Source organism: Gigantopelta aegis, chromosome 1, assembly GCF_016097555.1.
Source record: "Gigantopelta aegis isolate Gae_Host chromosome 1, Gae_host_genome, whole genome shotgun sequence".
Lineage (NCBI taxonomy): Eukaryota > Metazoa > Mollusca > Gastropoda > Neomphalida > Peltospiridae > Gigantopelta > Gigantopelta aegis.
In genome coordinates, this window is record NC_054699.1 from 37,195,277 (window position 1) to 37,218,218 (window position 22,942).

Genomic DNA, 22,942 nt, shown 5'->3' on the forward strand with positions numbered 1-22,942 from the left:
AGTGGATGTGTGGGTAAGACGAAACCTCACCTATAATGCCACTTTATTTAACGGACACCGGAGACTGAACTTGGAGAGGGGCGTCGAATATGAACCTAGCGGGCGCCTTTGTTTACATTTTCCCTATGCACACAGTGTATGAATAACGTAATATGACACTAATAGTATGAGGGCCCTCCAATCTGATTACAATTAGCTCTGCTGGGTCTAGCCAGTAGATCTAACAGCATTGCGTGGACTCCCATTTCCAGGTGACATTTCATCAATAGATAACACACTTCTCTGACAACACGCGATGAAGCTGGATGTGCTCTCGACTTTGCTAGCCAAGACCTTGCTAGCCCACCGGTGGAGGAAACTGGTGCCGCAGTTCAACGCGAAGCACTTCATCTCGTCCCCGTAGTCGCCAAATTTATTTTATTTTATTTTATTTTTTAATTTAATTTAATTAATTTATTTATTTATTTGTAAACAGTCCGACGCACTTTATTTTGGCAGCCCGTCTAAAATGCTCAAATCACCTTAAAATCCTTTCGGTCGAGCACTCTAATTTTATTATTTGGACTTAATTTTTGGTCCAAACATGAGTAGTATGAACTTGTTGGTCTATTTCAACATTGAAAAAACAGGGGCAAAAGTGCAGTAATAAACTTTGGATTGTATACTAGTATAAACATTTATATTTTCGTCTTGAAACGAATTTTATATAAAATTTTATATTGCAATTAGTTTCCGGTATACTTCGTAATTCACCTGAATTATTTCGTATACCCTCGGGATAATCCTGAATGTTTTCAAATTCTTTTCAAATCACTGGCATGATTTTTCAAGTAAGGTTTTGATTGGTCGAATGAAAGGTCAATAGGACATGAACTCCAACGGGCTGCTGTTAGATCCACATGTAATAGTGGAGCTAATTTTAATTAGATTGAGGGCCCTCATACTATTTACACAGTAAAAATTGTTTTAGCCTCGTCCCCCGAACCCACCCCCGTTCTACACCCCTTCTGAGGGCGAACATTTGCTCACTCTTTTTAGGCTACACGAGTTGTTGGATTCTGTTTCTGAACAGATTCAACAACTGATGGGAATATAACTTGTTAATAAGTAAATCTCTGTTAAAAATGGTGTTGGTAAATTGATACGAAATTAATACAGAACTCGATACATGGTCAAAATAGGAATCGATGAGCAAGCAAGGGTATTATGTATCGTATCGTATCGTGCATAAGCGTATGAGACAGGGAACAGTTGCCCCCACCCCACCCCTAGTGCCAGAGCAAAAACTCAAATTCAGGTAAAGATGATACAGATTATAGGACAAAATGTGCTAACCTGAGACCTTTTTACCATGTTTTTCCACCATTCTACCCTCAAAATTAGTAATCCATGTAAAAGTGTGTAGTGATTTGTTTGCAACCCTGTATAGCTGTTTAGTAGTAATACTAATATGAATACATGTTATCCAGATTCGGGCATTTTCGTTTAATTCGGGCAAAAGCCAGCCTGCACCCCCCCCCCCCCCCCCCGAGGGAGCCCATACCCCTAACATATCGTGATGTAACACCCATAGCCGTCACACCAACTTCTCTCTCATTAACAACTAACATGCAACTATTAACCCATATCTTTATTTTATTTATATTAACAGCCCAAATAGCTGAGGTGTGAGCCCCAAATAACGTGCTTTAAAACATTTACTGAATTATGGTAGCCTACGCACACACGCACGCAATGGCATGTACAAGCCGCCAAATCTAGCACTATGATCCATATAATGTACTGTCATGTCGATGTCTAGTGCTCAAATGTGTATCAAAGGTCTTGGTATGTGCTATCGTGTCTGTGGGAAAGATGTATATCGAATGTTAAAGTGACAGTCTCTGATTATCATGTCATAACATAGTTTACTAACGTGAACGGACATCGGTTACTGTATACGCTCAGTCTGCCGCATTGCTCCAACAATGTATTAACGACGGCCTTTGTCGGTTTTACCGGCCTCAGTGATGTCGTGGTTAAGCCATCGGACATAAGGCTGGTAGGTACAGGGTTCGCAGCCCGGTACTGGCTCCCACCCAGAGCTAGTTTTAACGACTCGATGGGTAGGTGCAAGACTACTACACCCTCGTCTCTCTCACTGAGCACTGACAACTAAGAACTAACCCACTGTTCTGGACAGACATCTCAAATAGCCGAAACGTGTGCCCAGGACAGCGTGCTTGAACCTTAATTGGATATAAGCACGAAAATAAGTTGTTTTTAGTCGGGCAGTTCTGGTGAAAATGGCAATTCTAGTCCAGGAAGGTTAATGCTTGTTTGATTTAACGACACTACTGATTGATTAAATATCGGCTATTGGATGTCACACATTTGGTCATTCTGACACGTAGTCTGACTACAAGTGCATTTACATAAACAATCTTTTGATAGGGAAACATGGCCGCTTACTGCAGGAGTCTGCTAATTATAGGTGGCTGTTTGGACAGGTCTGCCTGTATTTGTGTATAATTTTGACATCTTTGTTTGTATGTTGAATTTATTCATTGTGAAAACGTCTGCGTAAACATAGTTAATCATGCGCCTTTTTTTCGACGTCGATTTTTTTTTTTTCAAACGCCTGACTGTCACTTGCCATCGGGATTGCACAAAGTAACTTTTACTGGCCCGAATCCAAAAAACACTGGCCTCGGGCATCGAGCCACCGTATTCTAGAAGGCCTGCCTGACAATAGAATTTAAGTTACACGATTCAAAAGTCAATAGCACATGAAGGACTACTTTTAATGGCAGACATGGGTGTTGTCTAAGCTAGACCGTCAATTTATGAGTCTGTCGCACATAACATCTAATTATTATCTATGAATAGGTGTTCCTTAAGTTCTTCACCATTCATCCGTGATTGTGTACAATGCAAGTGGTCACTATTGTAAAAAAGCGACACCGATTTCGCCTAAAGGTGACTGGCACGGCGAAGTGTAGCTAGTCAAAGCAAATTTTGGGCTCACTTCGCCAGCCCGCGTGAGTCATCAAAGGAAACCCGATTCATTTTTCCTAATGCAGCAAGGGATCTTTTATATGTACTTTCCCACAAACAGGAAAGCACATATCACGGCCTTTGAACAGTTGTGGTGCACTGGTTGGAACAAGAAAAAACCCAATCAATTGAATGGATCCACCCAGGTGGTTCGGTCCTGCGATGCAAGTACCCCAAGCGAGCACTCATCGGACTAAGCTAAATTCCTCCCCTGTGCTGGAAGAAGTAACAGTCTTGTGTTATACATACTTGACCCATCATTTATCTTGAAGAAGAATCCTCCACCTCAGTATACCCACTGTTAGTGTAGCCTACTCTGGCGATCCATTTTGGTGGAATGCAATCATCTGAAGCAAACTAGAAATATATATTTGGAAGAAGAAATGTGATGGAATCCAGAAGTTTTGTTGAAATTTCTTCCCGATACTGACTTTTATTCGAAATTTTAATTTGACCTATTTCAATTTCACCTACCTAATCTGTGATATTTGTATTTTTGCACACTGTGTTTTAATTTAACTCATAAATTTTTTATATTGATGTTGATCATGAATTAATTTCTGTAACAACACGTTTGTGGATTAGCATAGGCGTCGTCTCAGAAAAAAAGTTAGTTTGTGTTGTTTGACGACACCACCACTAGAGCACATTGATTTATTAATCATCGGCTATTCGGTGTCAAACATTTAGTAATTTTTACGTATAGTTACAGAGGAGAAACCCACATTTTTCCATTAGCAGCAAAGCATCTTGTATATATGCACCATCCCACAGACAGGATAGCACATACCACAGCCTTCTATAGGTCAGTTGTGGTGCATTGGCTGGGATGAGAATAGCCCAATGGACTCACCGACGGGGATCGATCGTGTATCTTAGATCGACCGCGCATCAGACGAGTGCTTTACCACTGGGCTACATTCAAATGTTTTTAGCATCTTAAATTTCGTGTTACATGTACTTCCTAATATAATTGTTTTGGCACATGCGAAATTATTAAGAGATAAATTAAAGTTTGGGCTACTACAAACATTAGAATAAAAAAAGACACCCCCCCAAAAAAAAAAAAAAAACCCCCCACAACACCCCCCCCAAAAAAAACCCCAAACCAAACAACCCCCCCCCAAAATCCAACAACAAACAAACAAACAAACAAAAAACAACACCCCCCCCAAAAAAAACCCCCAACATATTGTATATACAGACACTGACATTTTAAATAGAAAACTTAATTTAATGATTTAATGTGTGACTCATGACAATCCCTTTAATTAGATTTCGTGTATTTCAGACATTTTAAAGCTAACCATGACACATATATCCGTAAAGTGATCGTTTATCAGATCCGACAAACCATGACATATATTCGAAAATCATGTCCGTCAAAGCAAGGATTACGGAGGACAACTCTCACGGTTCCCACACAACTTAACACCAATAATACCTAGTGAAAACTGATTTTATTATGGTCTAAACCACAGGAATACATAAAACATACAAGCATACAAAGTAATTCAGTCTGATACGGTCTTATGTTTGACCTCAGGTCAAATAACGTCATACGGTGCTAATTATGAGATAATGATAACAATTCCCCACCAAAACGGAGCATTTTCCAACATTGTCCGACAAATAAACGTTACGGACATATATATAATATGTCGGTCTTCATTAAAAACTGCGATCCCCGTCGCATTGGGCTATTTCTCGCTCCAGCCAGTGCACCACGACTGGTACATCAAAGGCCGTGGTATGTGCTATCCTGTCTGTGGGATGGTGCATAAACAAGATCCCTTGCTGCAAATCTAAAAGAGTAGCCCATGAAGTGGTGACAGCGGGTTTCCTCCCCTCAATATCTGTGTGGTCCTTAACCTTATGTCCGACGCCATATAACCTTAAATAAAATATGTTTAGTGCGTCGTTAAATAAACCATTTCCACTTCCTTCATTAAAAACCACTGGTTCGAAATCATCCGTTATCAGATGCGTTTACGGACGATAATTGGATGCGATAAACCCGATCGTTAACGGATATGTATCATTAACTTATTAAACTGATTCTTCATAATATAGTCAACAGTCAGTGGCGTAGGAAGAATGTGTGACTGTACATAGTGCCCTGAATTGTAATAAATTACCTTTTGTAATACTTGCCTTGAATTGTAATAAAAACTATCCTGAATTGTAATACTGACTTGGATTGTAATAAAAAGTGCCCTGAATTGTAATAAACTAGCTGACTTGAATTGTAATAAAGAATTGCCCTGATTTGTAATAACCAGAGATGCCTTTAAGTGTAATGAGATACCGACTTGAATTGTAAGAACACAAAAATGAAAAGGAACGTGTGCTTAACGACACCGCACCGCATTTCTTCAATTTGAGGCTGTTGAGTTTATTATATTTGAGACAATCGTTACTGCCACATAGGTTTCTCCTTTCGACTATCAGCAAATAGGTTTGTGGACCCACTGGGCTATTTATCATTCCAGTTATTGCTCCACAACTGGCATGGTATGTATTATCCTGTGTATATGATGATGCATATAAAAGATCCCTTGCTATTAATCGCTAAGAGTAACACAATGAGTGGAGGCAGCATGTTTTCTATCTTTGTTGCCCGTAACCATGTTGGGGACGGGATCTAGCTCAGTCGATAGAGCGCTCACCCGAGGTGCGTCGGTCACAGGATCAAATCCGCTTGGTGGAACAATTCTCTCATTGGGCTTTTTGCCGTCCCAGCCAGTGCCCCACGACTGGTATACCAAAGACCGTGGTATGTGCTATCCTATCTATGGATATCACTTGCTACTAATGAGAAAATGTAGCGGATTTCCTCTGACTACGTGTCACGATGACCAAATGTTTGACATCCAATAGCCGATAATTAATAAATCAATGTGCTCTAGTGGTGTCGTTAAATAAAACACTTTGTTTCCCACCCTCGCCTATACCAAGTATCACAGCCATAATTTAGGTCTAGATACTCAAAGTGCTATACAAAGTATATGGGTTGCTATTATGTATATGTATGGGTCTGTCTGTGTGTGTGTGTGTGTGTGTGTGTGTGTGTGTGTGTGTGTGTGTGTGTGTGTGTGTGTGTGTGTGCGCGCGCGCGCGCGCGTGTGTGTGTGTGTGTGTTTAATTAGGTATTGTCAAATCTGTATTAGTCGGCCACCCAAGAGAGTACAAATTGTGGCCTTTTAAGACAAGTGGCTGCTTCATACAAGTCGATTTGTTCTATATTAGACGATTTGGGAGTACAATATTATGTATTATAGTTCGAGTATTATAATTATAGAAAGTATAGGCCTATATAAAGTTAGAAATTCAGGGCAGTTTTTATTACAATTCAAGTCAGTATTACAATCCAGGGCAGTTTTTATTACAATTCAAGTCAGTATTACAATTCATGGCAGTTTTTATTACAATTCAAGTCAGTATTACAATTCATGGCAGTTTTTATTACAATTCAAGTCAGTATTACAATTCAGGGCAATTTTTATTACAATTCAAGGCAGGTATTACAAATCAGGTAATGTATTACAATTCAGGCACACATATATATATATATATATATATATATATATATATATATATATATATATATATATATATATATATATATATAAACCATCGCTGCTGCTATTGGATCAAGAATAGTGCAGTATATACATGTATTTAGCATACATACTGCCAGTCGGATCCGGCATATCCATTACCGGGGTGGAGTGGTGTGTGTGGGTGGTGGTGGTGGTGGCGGTGGTGCTGTTCAACAATGCATTAAATGAAGCCGAGATTCGTGAAAGACTAATGTTCAATAATATTACAAAATACAAACTGCAATTTACTTCAAAAATAAAAATTATTCCTAATCAAACTATTCTTTAAATCTCTTAAATTCTATGTGCTGGGGAAAAGGGGTGGGTCGGTGTGTGTGTGGGGGGGGGGGGGGGGGGTGGGGGGGGGCTTATAGGCTACATGTGTACTGCTTGAATGCGTTAATATCATATATATTATGTATGTGAACAAATGATTTACTGGTAACAACGTAACTGAAAGAAGATTTTATTCAGGAAAATAAATCTAACAAAATGCCCTTGAAACAACAACAAAAACAAAACATAATATACACACAACCTTTTTCGCAATAAAAAAAATTCTGCATTACTTTCATAGGGAAACCAGTGCAGGCAAAGAATGTACAAAAACATTTTCATATGCAATGCTGTCTTGTTGCAATAATCACCAAGTTATGGTTTTTGCTTCGAACGCATGTTATTCCATCCACCCCCGATTTAAACAAAATCCTAGTTCATTTACAGTTGTTACCAGTATGTCCTTTGTCCACATACTTAATACATGTGTTATGACATTTCTGTAAGAAAATATTCAGTGAAATACTAATTGCGTTATTTATGCCTCTCAGTATATTAACATAATCGGCTATAGGAAATATTTGGTGCAACGGAACCATAAGAATGAACGGTTTTGGCATAAGGGAGATAACTGATGACGATGTTTTCTGAATCTTTATTAAGAGGAAAATTTTCTCATATTCTGGAAGTGAAAGAAAGTTTCAGCAAGTTTTCGTAATGTTAATAAGTTGTGTAAAAAACATGTCTTGTCAAATATTTACAGTGATTTTCATATGTTTAATATCCTACTGCAGAGCAAATGTTCAAAGTGAGTGAATAGGCCACGATAATTAGTTTTTAAACTTCGTCTAGTCCTCGCTAAAAATGAGGGTCCGACTATTGTATTTTATAATTTAGTATTTAGTATAATTTACCCCAAGACACCCCAAGATACTCCAAAACACCACCAAAACACCACCAAAACACCACCAAGATACCCCAAGACTCTATAAATGTTTTAAAAAATGATTTAAAATGTACTATGTTATAAAATATTTAGTGGAAAATGAAGGAAAATAATTAATTTTAAGCCTTTTGACAGCCGATTGCTAAGGGAGATAATCGACTATTTACCCCAAGACAGCAATGATGCAATCTTTGTTTTTTCTGTGTCAGAGCTCACGCTGTCGTTAGCCAAATTAGCCATTGGCTAATTAAAAAAAAAATGGCTAATAAAATTTGCAAGTGGCTAAAATTTTGGCTAAGCCATTTTCTGTCTTCTGATGTGAACAAACGGTTACATAATCTATCCGACACCTTAAACATAATAGTACTACCAAATATTCAATTAGCGTAATAGCGATCTCGTGACCGGTAACGAGAAACGGTGTCATGCAGAATACAGCGTAGGCCTTATGATGTTTGCGTATTTTAATAATCACGGTTATTAATTTTAACGGCATGCATTCAGCATGTATGACAGCAATGTCTGGAAGATCTGTAGCTTGTTATTTTTACTTTGTAAAATCTTTGAACCAAAGTAATAAAAACAGACCGACAATGTGTGTCAATTTGAATACACATACCAGTTCAGGGCCGAAAGACGTGTAGGGGCATCTCAAGGGCTGAGTTCAGCCAGATTGAGCGAAAACAAAACGTTTGCTAGACTGGTTTGTGCGCTTCACGTTAAACCAAATGGACACGACAAACACCAATCAAATAGTTCGAGAATGTTAGGAAGAACGTTCGTTGGCTGAACTGAGGACAGCTCTCGGTGGAATATACGTCGCGCTTCAGCGTCAGCCGACGCCTGCGTGTCAAGAGACATTGTTGCGGACATTAAACAATACGATTACGCAAAAGTAAATCTTGATGTAAATTTGTAAAAAAAACAATAGTTATTCGCATCAATGAATACCTAACTGCAGTTTTTGTTTATTCCTTTGTCTTTGTTAATTTCGTACCCATGCAGATTGTGATTGCCGGAAATGAACATGCAGTATTTAAATTTTGTAAGCAGAAATCACAACAAGCATTTAACACGACGCTGAAATCAACGGCAACAACATGGCATAAATTATGAAATTGTTTGGGGTGGGGAATTGACGGGTCACTTAAAAAAAAAAGCAAAGAAAAACAACAACAATTGAAACTAACATAAAGATTGCTATTTAAAGAAATAATGAGCAGTGTTCTCCAACTTTTATGCGACCAGGTTGGTGGACATGTGAGGCCTTGGTCCTTCGTCCACGAGGGGGAGGGGGGGTGAGCTCGAGAGGGGTTCGCCCCCTCTCGCACCGGAAAATTTTGTAAATCTTAAGTCACAAAAAGTGCTTTTTTTCTGGCATTTAATAGTCGATGTCGTGTATATTTATATACCATCGACGTCCCAAACTGCCTTCACCTAACGATAAAAACACGAATAAGATATTTATAGAAATGCTATTCTACATTTTTGAGCTACGATACGTGAAATAAAATAGATTGCAATCAGTTAACGTGAAAAATCAACAATGGACTTAAAGCAAATATATTCTAGTAAAGAAAAGTGAAACACCCTCCGGTAAACAAGAAAGAGTGCAACATTCAGGCACACGCGTTTGCAAAAAGTGTCGTATCGCGCATGTGCGATTTGTCGTTTTCCATTTTTAATGCCACTACATCAACAAAAATATGTGTCTTAACTATGCACAGTTGTCAAACACTTAGTTTAATATGTTTTTAAAAGAGGAAAGAGTGCAACATTTCTAACTGCGTTCAGGCACACGCGTTTGCAAAAAGTGTCGTATCGCGCATGTACGATTTGTCATTTTCCATTTTTAATGCCACTACATGAACAAAAATATGTGTCTTAACTATGCACAGTTGTCAAACACTTAGTTTAATATGTTTTTAAAAGGAAAAATTCAATTTGTCAAGCGTTGTGGTCCGGTCCGCGTTTTATCAACACACATCACTAACACTTGATGTCATTACTGATAGGCATTACGTTTATACCAGTGAATAGTTAAAAAAATTAATTTTTTTAACTAATTGATTCTTAATTAACACAATTTATACCCTCAAAATTATTTACAATTGTTATGAATGGATTATAAAAACTATTCACTACAACAGAGGCACAAAAATGTAGCATACCTTTTGCAGATCAAATATAATAAGGCGTATCATAAAATATTGTTTGTTTCCGTTTACCCGACCGACCCTAATTTGAACCTGCCGACCCTAAAACTTTTTTTTGTATATCCAAAAATGTTTTTTTTAATATAACAACGATTTCCACGAAAACATTCCAAAACTATCACAAGCACTAATTTGGTGTCATTTAGGGGATAACCCTACTGAGTTTTCCGATTTGCGGACGTATATCGGTGGTTTTACTGTCGCAAATTTAGTTTTATTGTCGACCCGTTAGCCACGAAATGTTTTCTTCTAACAATTGATTGATGGAGTTACTTCCCTTCAAATTGAAGTTCGGTAACTTTCGTGAAATATCGGGCGAAGAGTCGGAAAATTGTTTTCACGAATATATGCGATCTTTTCCGATTTAGCGTAGCGAGGTGTTCCGATTAATAATAATAATAATAATAATAACTATATTTAATGATTTACTCCAGCGACAAACTGGCCTTGTAGAAATTTAGTGACCTTCTGATAAACTAGGGGAGGGAATGTTTACTGATACTGATGGAGTTTACTGCCAAATCAAATGATTAAATATGTCAGTAAGATCTCGATGCGTTTCGTTAATTTTTGTAAATGGTCACTGGGAACTTCGCGGGTTTCCGCTAAAAACAGTGTCAGAATGACCATGTGTTTGACGTCCAATAGCTGATGATATTAAAGATAAAAATCAATGTGCTCTAGTGGCGTCCTTAAATAAAACAAACTTTACTTTTCAACATTCGTTTGAGCATCCTGAGAATTTATACTGCATTTCTATTCATTGGACCAATTGATTGCTTCAGACCAAGTGTGTACTTTAATACTGGATGCATACAGAATAAAACTAACATTGCAAATTATAAAATTGGTAAGTCTACCATTTCTTGGATACACCAGGAAAGATAATATTCATAATTTTTTTTTTTTTAATGTTATTGTTGGACAGATAAATATAGAACCCTTCTTTTCAGTTTTCATTAAAATAAATTGTTATAACTTATTTACTGGTTTCTATCCAATTAAGGTTCATCCAAGTCTGTCCTGGACCAGTACAGAAGTTAAGTGTTAGTATGAGAGTAAACCTTCTGCCTGTTATTAAACAGCAAGGGGTCTTTTGTATGTACTCTCCCACAGATAGGTCAGCACCATGTTGCCCTCAAAATCAAAATACCTTGCCTTTTATAAATTTATAAGTTGCCCATGTAAAAAGAAGCCTTTAAACACACCTATGTGGATAGTACTACATATTTCATTTTTTAAATTAAGTTATGAAATAGATATAAGGTTTTTGTCCTTTTGAAAATTGTATAATGGAAAAAATAAAGCCCTTATATTTAAAACTGCACATAAAATATGCCCCCAAAACGTCACTTTACCATGCCTTACTTTATTTCTATGGAAAACACTGTGATGAATGGTATTGTTGGTTTGCATAATGCATTTCTATACATGCAGAGGTTATTTTGGATACCGGTAGTCAACACCTTTATTGAATATCCATAAATAAAATTATTTTCCAAAATAAAATGTTTTTCCTACCTACCTACCCTATATTTTTCCAGCATGTAATAGGAAACAAGTAATTTTTTTTTTCCGGCCTAATTGAAAACAAATTCTAACAACAGGGGTCTTAAAATTTTAATGCTTTGGCCTTGTTGATCTGGCACGTGTGAGATCATGTGATATGCAGTAAAAGTTAATTCATCTTTCTCCAGTTTAAGTCGTTTCTACGAGTCATGTGGACCCGATATCAGTAATTTTAAGGAATAAACAAAAACGTTAGGGGTTTGTAAAGTTTTGTATTTAGATACTTACTTTTCTTAACTTTATTGTTAATGAAAATGTTCCTGAACTGTAAAGAAAAACCTCTGAAATGAGCGACATGCTGATGAAAACAAATCGGATGTTGATTGCACGAACCGTGCACGAGAAAACAAAGTGAACGGAGTTGGAAGCATAACGCAGTTGGGGACGTTGATATATATATATATATATATATATATATATATATATATATATATATATATATATATATGTATATAAAAACCAACAACAGCAAGAAAACGTACCGCTTTTAAAAATAAAATTTTAATGCCTTGGGGGGTATCGTGTATGTTTTTGGGGCATCTTAGAGGTCTAATTAACGAGCTACTCTCGATTCACTAATGTCAACCTAGGGAGACACCACAGCATCATAGAGGTCTAATTAACGAGCTACTCTCGATTCACTAATGTCAAAACCTATACTTGCTCTGGAACTTTCTTTAACCGTTCAAAATTGCGCCCAATTTCCTCAACCAAATTTGCACACTTTTTCTCTTTGGCATAATACTTTGCACCATTCAAAATTCCATAGCACCATCACCCCCACCCCCGAATGCTACCGTCCTTGTTTGGGCTGCTGGTGTTCCCTTGCACCTGCCAGTGCAGGGGGTCCCTCCTCTCTTCCCCCCCCCCCCCCCCCCCCCATTTCCTGTCCTGGACGGAGGAGGCGGCCGAGGCCGGCTCTTGTGCCCAGGACAGGTGTGCGCTACAACAGCTTGTTCTGAATGGTGTGCACGTAAAGCCCTATGACCTGACCTGACCTTTGTGTTTTGGGGGTATCCTACGGTGTCTTGGGGTAAATAGTTGATTATCTCCCTTAGCAATAGACTGTCATTAATGCTTAAAATTAATTCTTTTACTTCATTTTCCACTAAATATTTTATAAAATAGTACATTTTAATTAATTTTTAAAAATATTTATGGAGTCTTGGTGGTGTTTTGGGGTGTCTTGGGTAAATAGACCGTACAAATTACACCATCTCGAAATGCCTTCAAATGGGGAGTAGTCTGTAGATACAGGACCAGGCCAGGACTTGTTTGATATTTACAGCAGTTCAGCAATTTGAGCCTTGAATACGTGTGGTTCTGTGTTACAGGCCAGGACTTGTTTGATATTTACAGCAGTTCAGCAATTTGAGCCTTGAATACGTGTGGTTCTGTGTTACAGGCCAGGACTTGTTTGATATTTACAGCAGTTCAGCAATTTGAGCCTTGAATACGTGTGGTTCTGTGTTACAGGCCAGGACTTGTTTGATATTTACAGCAGTTCAGCAATTTGAGCCTTGAATACGTGTGGTTCTGTGTTACAGGCCAGGACTTGTTTGATATTTACAGCAGTTCAGCAATTTGAGCCTTGAATACGTGTGGTTCTGTGTTACAGGCCAGGACTTGTTTGATATTTACAGCAGTTCAGCAATTTGAGCCTTGAATACGTGTGGTTCTGTGTTACAGGCCAGGACTTGTTTGATATTTACAGCAGTTCAGCAATTTGAGCCTTGAATACGTGTGGTTCTGTGTTACAGGCCAGGACTTGTTTGATATTTACAGCAGTTCAGCAATTTGAGCCTTGAATACGTGTGGTTCTGTGTTACAGGCCAGGACTTGTTTTTGATATTGTTACACAGCAGTTCAGCAGTTCAGCAATTTGAGCCTTGAATACGTGTGGTTCTGTGTTACAGGCCAGGACTTGTTTGATATTTACAGCAGTTCAGCAATTTGAGCCTTGAATACGTGTGGTTCTGTGTTACAGGCCAGGACTTGTTTGATATTTACAGCAGTTCAGCAATTTGAGCCTTGAATACGTGTGGTTCTGTGTTACAGGCCAGGACTTGTTTGATATTTACAGCAGTTCAGCAATTTGAGCCTTGAATACATGTGGTTCTGTGTTACAGGCCAGGACTTGTTTGATATTTACAGCAGTTCAGCAATTTGAGCCTTGAATACATGTGGTTCTGTGTTACAGGCCAGGACTTGTTTGATATTTACAGCAGTTCAGCAATTTGAGCCTTGAATACATGTGGTTCTGTGTTACAGGCCAGGACTTGTTTGATATTTACAGCAGTTCAGCAATTTGAGCCTTGAATACATGTGGTTCTGTGTTACAGGCCAGGACTTGTTTGATATTTACAGCAGTTCAGCAATTTGAGCCTTGAATACATGTGGTTCTGTGTTACAGGCCAGGACTTGTTTGATATTTACAGCAGTTCAGCAATTTGAGCCTTGAATACATGTGGTTCTGTGTTACAGGCCAGGACTTGTTTGATATTTACAGCAGTTCAGCAATTTGAGCCTTGAATACATGTGGTTCTGTGTTACAGGCCAGGACTTGTTTGATATTTACAGCAGTTCAGCAATTTGAGCCTTGAATACATGTGGTTCTGTGTTACAGGCCAGGACTTGTTTGATATTTACAGCAGTTCAGCAATTTGAGCCTTGAATACATGTGGTTCTGTGTTACAGGCCAGGACTTGTTTGATATTTACAGCAGTTCAGCAATTTGAGCCTTGAATACATGTGGTTCTGTGTTACAGGCCAGGACTTGTTTGATATTTACAGCAGTTCAGCAATTTGAGCCTTGAATACATGTGGTTCTGTGTTACAGGCCTCTTTATTAGGGGGCGGGGGGAGGGAGTGGGACGTAGCCCAGTGGTAAGGTGCTCGCTTGATACGCGGTTGGTTTGGGATCAATCTCCATCGGTGGGCCCATTCAGTTTTGGGCTATTTCTCATTCCAGCCAGTGCACCATGACTGATATTTCAAAGGTCATGGTATGTGCTACCTTGTCTGGGAAAGTGCATATAAAAGATCCCTTGCTGCATTAGAAAAATATAGGGGTTTACACTGATGACTACGTGTCAGAATTACCAAATGGTTGACATCCAATAGCCAATGATTAATTTATCAATGTGTTCTAGTGGTGTAGTTACACAAAAAAACCCACCAACAACACTTAAGTATTGGAATGTTATGTAATTTAAGCCTGGCGTAAATTACATGGTGCCCATTGATACTTGTACAATTGTAGGCAGGTTATATGCACACAAAAAAAAACCCAACAAAAAAACAATGTTGAAAAGGTAAAATTGTGTGCCGCTGTAAACAAAGCTAATTACTGCATAAACAGTTGTTTTGTTTTTAAATTTCATCCAAAATCCAGAATAGATGGCATCTAGTTTAGGCAGTTATATTGTTAATATGGATTAATGATATCTGGACAGGACTTTAAAATCATGCCAGTTTACACAGAATGCAGATGGCCAAGATGAAATAAAATGCAACATTTGAGAAAAATTATTTGTGAATTCAGTAACGTGTGTGGTATGATCAGAAAGCAATTTTTGTCTAGTTTCCAAAACTGTTTACAGTTCTTAGATACACCTAGCCATTCAACAGTTACGCCCATTTTAGCAAATCATATTTTAGACTTCAACAAGAGTAACTTTTTGTCAAAAATATATACCTTTTTTAAACAGTACTAGATAGTAAAAAAAATGATCTAAAAGATATTAAACAAGTGTATCTTTCTTTACATATTTAGCTAAATTTGTTCACTTTTAAGTAAGTAAGTAATCAGTGTTAATTAATTAAAATATACTTGTTGTGTCCTTCCATTACTGAACAACTTTTTTCGAAATAAAATTTATTTCAAAGAATTTGTTTTAGTTTAGAAGTATTAATAAGTTATAATTAAAAAATTTTTTTTTATATAAATTTAGTCATTGTGACCAATTAAGAACCTGTGCCTCCATTCCAGTAATGGAGGGACATCTGTGCCATTGTACCTTAAAACAGAGTGTGTGATAAAACCAACTTGAAAGACATGATATCAAGCATCGAAATAAGCATTGTGTCTAGTATCCCATTTACAGGTTACAACAAAATATAACCTGGTAACCTATAGGTTACCACAACTATTTCAAAGTTACAATTGAATTTCTGTTATCGGTACGACTAACGAAATCTGGAAGTAAATTTATCAAGTGGATGCTGCTTAAACGCCGATTGCCGAAATTGCTTTGCAATTGCACAAGTGCGCACGAACATTGGTGCAATTTCGTACAAGAAAAGAAAACGCAAAAGTAAATTCATCTAGTGCTTAAACATGGAATGACTATAATTGCTTTCAGTTGCACAAGTGCACATGAACATCGATGCATTTCCTTACAAGAACATGAAACGCAGAAGTCCGGAATGAATTGCCTGGTTTACATTCGGAAACGAAACTACCGTTACGTTGAAACTTTTGTCGAGAGCGAAACACCGTTCTCGACTTTTCTTACATGTGGTAACCTCCCGGTAACCTGAACAACCGTTCTAGATTTATTTCGATGCCTGTACTATGTATATATATTTTGATTAAATATACTTGAATCATTTTATGTAACATCAACTTCTGTAATTTACAAACACTGCAAGTCTTTAGATATCACTTTATTAAGAGATTGCAGCTACTAATTGGGGCAATAAAATTTCTATATAGTCTAGGAGAATGGGAAGTGTCACCTGATCACTTTGTACCTGTCTTACCAAAAGGATGTGTATCTCACTTCTGGCAGACTAAGAGTAATTAATTTACTTCACACCTTAGTCCTAATTAAAAGTCCAATGGAAATGGGGGCAGTTGTAACAACAAAATTTTTAAATAGCAACTTGAAATATATGTTTTAGCTTTATGTTTGCTTAATACACACATTCATTTTTATAAGACCAATAATTGCCAGTTCAATATCATTTACATTAAACTGTTTTACAGTCAAAAAACATGTTTGTTCAGAAAAATAAAGATACTACAGTGAATGCCAAAACAAAAAACTAGGGTTATCATATATTTTTACAAATTACACATGTAAGTAATATGGATGTTTTCATTTATTCACCGGTTATCTCCAAATACATGTACATACATTAGTATTGGTAGTTCATGATACTGAACAAATCAGTGTGACTGATGTGTTTATTAAAGTTATCTTTAATATGCTCAACATGCACATACAAATACATGAAACTTTACTATTTGGATTATGGAAACAATCAGTCGAATTATAGAACTTTATTAACAGTTATTTGCACAATTCTGTCATAGTAGACCAATTTTTTTTTTTTTAAATGTGGTGTATGTAATCCAGTTAATAGTATAATACTAAACCAGAACATTAAAAATAATATATATATTATAGATGTCCAAAAATTGTTTGCATAATTTCAACTTGATGATATATACATGTAAACATACAAACAATGCAAGTTTGGATATACTGTATCCAAAACAATATAACAATGAACCATGAATTTATTTTTATTAAAAATATAATTACTGAGCTATGTATTTCAGAGTTATATTGTTGATTTCAGTTATATACTAGTTCCAATATTGGACACTTTAACTTAGCATGTGCAGCAAATATGGAACAAAAAAATTGTCATTTTATGACCTGCATTTTCTGTTCCTCCATCACCCAATTTTAAAAGCCCATTTATGACAATTAAAACAGTTATTTTTATACAACAGTATAAAGGAAACCATCAGCTACAATATATATACCAATCCAAAAGCAGGGGATCAAAAATCCCATCACCCGACACCTGTGCCAAGTGGAATTTTCATGTCGGGCAAGTAATTATGTTAACTGCATATGCCCGATGACAAGTGAAAAATGTAACCCCTAAAACATATTTTCATTTTGTTACAAATATCTAAGTCCTTTGGAAAGAGTTCCAATCGTTCAAGCATTTACATAGTTCTAAGAACTAACCCTAAATGCTGGAACAATCGGGAACTCTTGCCAATGCGTTAACACGCCAAAACGGAAATTGTGTTCAAAAGTTTGATAACAGCTTGGACTGAGATCAGTAATTTCCACCACTTGTAAATAGCATCCAATACGCTTTAATGCTTATATAAAAATAAAGTATAGATACATTGTGTGTGCAATAAAAATGTTAAATCATTGCAAACATGGTATATGAGGTGAGATACAGTTTAAATTGGATGTTAAAGCGGTTTCAGAATCTGCTTTTGGCAAATGAACGGGGAAGTAAAGCGAGTACTCCTAACAAGTTTATAATTTTCGAGTTCATGCGAACAAAACATAAATATTATGAACTGTATTATAAATGTTGCAAGATATTTTAGTTTAGATATAATAAACCTTGTAGCAGAACATACTTAATGTTTTTTCACTACTTTGCGAACGTAAATCTACATTCGTGTAAAATGAACATCTATAGTCTGTCCCATCATTCTATAAATATGTTTTATGTAAATATTTTCAGTTTGGTTCGACGTAAGAAGAAACTTAAATATGTTTTGGAAATAACAAAAACATACTACTATTGTGTACAATTTACAAATCAATCTGCTCAGAAATAAATAACTTATAGTAAATTCCATTGTATGAAAAAGGCGTTCCTGTGGGAAAGACTACAGGGTGAAGTTAATATGTCATTAGCCCTACGTCATAATCGAGACAAGTTAGATTTCATTTGCCCTATGCCATAATCGTGATGATGCCATGCCCTTTAACCACACATGAATATATTCATGATTTTTGTGCTGCATTATTAATATTGTTTTTAACAAATAAATTATGTTCAATAAATTAAATATACTGCAATCGATGTCTATTTTAGTGGCCGCAGTACAGTGAACCATACCAATACGTACAGGATGGGTTATCAGTCTTCAATTTTACATTAAAAATTATTTATTTATTTATAAAAAAAACCCTAACTAAATCAGTCTTCAGTTTTACATTACAAATTATTTGTTTTATAAAATAAAACATGTTTTAAGGCATTCATAATTCACACGAAACATGTCGTATACCCTCAGGATAATTCGGAATGTTTTCAAATTATTTTTAAATCACTGGCATGATTCTGCAAGTAAGGTTTTGATTGGTGGACATGAGCTTCATCTGGCTGGTGTTAGATCCACATGTAATAGTGGAGCTAATTTTAATTAGATTGCACATGGGCCAAAATCCCTAAAAGGTGTAAAAGTGTAAAGAAACCTATCACCTATATAACCAATCCAAAAGTAAGCTTTAATGACAAAAACTTAATTCAGTATGAACAATTTCATTTGTAAAGTAGTTAAAATGTCCCTCTGTTACTGCTTGATCATGCTCAGATGCCAGTTTGGACGTAGTCCCCTGTATTAGCTTTGATAAATTTAAATGTACATTATAACATTCTATTACTGTTTGTATTTGTAGGTATGACTTCACAAAAGGGTGAGATGATGTATGAATCAGAGCTCATAAAAGATCTGCAGGGCCCACACTACCAGAAGCAGGCGCGGCCAGTGTTCCGACCCACGGACAGAGTGAACGTGTCCGTCACTATCACCTTTCAGAGTATTGAAGACCTGGTAATATCAACAATGTCATGTACACCTCAACAAACTTATGTCAACTTAAACAATTTGTCTCTCACGGAAATTTGGTAAAGAATTGCCATGAGTGAAACTGCCCAGCTGCAGGCAATTTTGAGCATGCAACAAATAAAAATGACTAAAAGGTTGTATGTAGACATATTTCAAACATGCAAATGTTAAATATTGGCAGATAATGTATACCAGGTGTATACATTTTGCCATTGTTGCGGAGCTTTGCCAATAACACAAAACTGCCGTTGGTGATGCTCTCTACCTACGGACATTTATATCTCACCGACAGTAATTGCCATCGATGCTGTCATTAAGTTCGAGCCCTATGTCCACAATCTGCAGTTAACCTTTAAACTATGGGATTAATTTGCAACAAAAAACACCTTGTTTATAATTTTTACTCCCTTAAATGTTTTATAAATATACTACTCAAAAGAATTTAAGGGTCAGACGATATTTTCGACATTATTTTCTGAATGTCAATTATATTAGCTAGACCATAATGTCACGCATGGTATTGTTCCATTTTGACGAAAGTGGGTCTAAGCAACCCATAAATGAATTAAAATCCACTGTCAATGACAGTCGACTAGTTCTAATGGCGAAAACATGCTTACATTTGCACGTAAATTAGGGCGAAAGCAAAAGGTCTGCTAAGTGCCCATAACCTGCTTTTTCACAAAGCGCTTTATTTGCACGCTTTGCACGTGTATTCCATGTTCCCAATGCTGAATTTCCGTATAATTGGAGCTTGTGTTCGTGTACGGTGCACACTCCAAATTCGACAATGGTACGACTTCAACTGACTATCGAAGATCGAGGAAGGGCTATTGCTTGGCTTCAGGATGGCAGTACGCAAAGAAATGTTGCTCTGAGACTTGGTGTCAGTCAGAGTGTCGTTGGCCGACTGTGGCAACGGTACCAAGCAACGAATTCTGTTCGAAATCGTCCACGTTCGGGAAGACCCCGAAGCACTACAAATAGAGAGGACCGCTACATCACCAATATGGCTCTACGTCAACGCACAACCACTGCACGCCGATTACGTGACAATCTGCGGACTGCGACTGGAACTCGAGTGTCTGATCAAACCATACGCAATCGTCTGAGAGCCAATAATCTACGCTGCCGTCGCCAGGCTGTTCGACCACCACTCCTACCACGTTACAGAACGGCCAGACGTCACTGGTGCACGCTTCATCTGCGGTGGCAACGTGTTCAGTGGGGTCGAGTGATGTTCACTGATGAGTCCAGGTTTAGTCTCCAGTTCAACGACGGTCGGGTTCGTGTCTACAGATGTCCTGAGGAGCGCTTCGCTGACGTTAACGTTAGACAACGTCACCGGTTCGGTGGTGGCAGCGTCATGGTGTGGGGCGGCATCTCTATCCACCACAGGACCCCCCTCTATGTGGTGGATGGCAATCTGAATGGAATCCGCTATCTGAATGAGATTATCCGGCCGTTGGTTCTCCCAGGCCTTCAGCCGATTGGCGGCGGGGCAGTTCTGCAGGATGACAGTGCCAGACCCCACCGCGCCAGGGTGGTAACGGACTTTCTCAGACAACAAGGTATCGCCAGGATGGATTGGCCAGCATATTAGCCTGACTTGGCCCCAATAGAGAACGCCTGGGACGAATTAGGCAGGAGAGTTCGGGATAACCATGCCCCTCCTGCCAACCTTCATGATCTGGGTCAACTTCTTATGGCAGAGTGGCAGGCCATTCCCCAAGAGTTCTTCAGACGTCTGATCAACAGCATGAGGCAACGATGTGTCGAGTGTATTCGCGCCAGGGCTGGATTCACACACTATTAAACGAATGTTCTAATGTGTAAAATCCATGTTTGACAACCTTCAACTTTGACAGCATGTCATGTGACTTTCTTGTATACAGTGACGTTTATTTGTGTTTTTTTTGTAAATATGGAACAATAAATAAAAATTTGGTGTAGTTTACATCATCAATCTAATACACTCTGAAACTTATTTGGTTATAAATTTTTGACCCTTAAATTCTTTTGAGTAGTATACATAAAATAAAGTTCATATTTGAATCTGTAAGTATTATTTTCGTGGGTTTTTCAAATTTTTATATTTTATATCAGTTAATGTTAATTAAAATTAGGCAAAAAATAGAAAATGTTGCGTTTACTTTTGTGGCCAGCTGTCCAGTATTTATGTCCATTATTCACAATAACAGTGGTTTTCTACCAGAATTAAAAAACTACAATTCATATAGGCAAAATGCTGTTTATCTGGATGTTTGCTCAAGACAAGATAAAAACATGATACCATAAACTCAATTATTACCCATATGGTTAAAAATATCTTGGCATGTCATGTCAAAGTGATAATCCCACTAGAACACCACAACATCACAGGAACGTCAACCAAACAAGTGGAGTGATATAAATTAAGATCGATTATGGGTAATAAATAGGATATTAAACTCACTACCATTTCGTATCATGTTTATGTCCCTCATGAAATAGTTTTCAGTGAAAATTATTTCACTCGGGACATAAACATGATACGAAATAGTAGCGATTTTAATATCGTATATATCTCCTACTGAACATTCCACTGATAATGTTGTCATTCCACTAAAGCAGAATGACACATACTGAGCAACAAAAGAAAGACCAATGTTAATTTATTTAAACTGGAATTCCCTTAGACGTTCTTCACTAATAAATATTGGTGTTTGGTTTTTTTCAGAATGAAAGAGAAAATACATTTACATCAACGTTATTGTTAGTGCAGGTAAGCAATGTGTGTTTATTTTTAAAATCTTACTGTGAAATTATGAAAGGAAAGAAAAGAAATATTTTACTTAACGATACTCATCACATATTAATCACGGTTATATGGCATCGGATATACAGGGAACATTTTGTTTTCAAAATCTTGATTGGTGATATTTCTAGAAATTGAAAATTGATTAGCAATTACTGTTTAAAGTTTTAAAATGTATAGCAGTCTCTGAAGGTAGTACTAAACCAAATAACTTCCGGCTGGATCAAAGTGCGAGGTGCACCGAACTTTTGATAGAGAAGTGAACACCACAAGTCCTGTGATTGGTTATAAATGTGAGTGTGTTGGTTGTAAAAAATAATAGTTTCATCTGGGTAAAAAAAAATTGCAATTTTATTTCATCTAGTACCATTGTGTCAAGTAGCGTTGTGCTTGAAACATGTATGGGGTACCTGTAAAAAAAAGTACTCGAATTTTGTGCGAAACTAGGGTAGTCATAGACGCTACCCGTTATCTCAGAAACGAGCAGCTTGACCCCCATTTTTTTCTGATTCACTTTAAGTGTAAGGGGTGGTAGTATTTATATCCGTGGCGTTTATGTCGGTTGATACGTTGCAGGTAGGAGTTTTAGCCACATATGTTACTATTGTCGTCTATGGGATTTGATTTGGTAGTATACACCCTATAGCACATATTCAGTGCATAATAAAAAATATTATGATTTTGTCATTTTATTTAATTAAACTATACTGGTTGATAAATTAGCCATCACTCGATCATGCAAGTTCACAATGACCTTGACCTTGACAATAATCTCTGTACATGGCTCTGAATGGAGTTTGAATCAAAGTTAGCACTGAAGAAAAGTTGGTTTTGGCCTATAATTCATACTGTAAAGATTTCAATAATTTCTTTTTA

The 22,942-nt window shown here is 37.1% G+C and overlaps 1 protein-coding gene across 1 annotated transcript in view; it reads left to right on the plus strand.

Moving 5' to 3' along the window:
- Positions 1-7,597: 7,597 nt before the first annotated feature.
- Positions 7,598-22,942, plus strand: part of LOC121374555 (neuronal acetylcholine receptor subunit alpha-10-like) — a 35,562-nt gene continuing 20,217 nt past the window's right edge. The window contains exons 1-3 of the mRNA XM_041501663.1: positions 7,598-7,722; positions 19,100-19,254; positions 21,989-22,033. Of these exons, the coding sequence (XP_041357597.1) occupies positions 7,632-7,722; positions 19,100-19,254; positions 21,989-22,033 (291 nt within the window). The 5' untranslated portion in view covers positions 7,598-7,631. The remainder of the gene's footprint in view (positions 7,723-19,099; positions 19,255-21,988; positions 22,034-22,942) is intronic.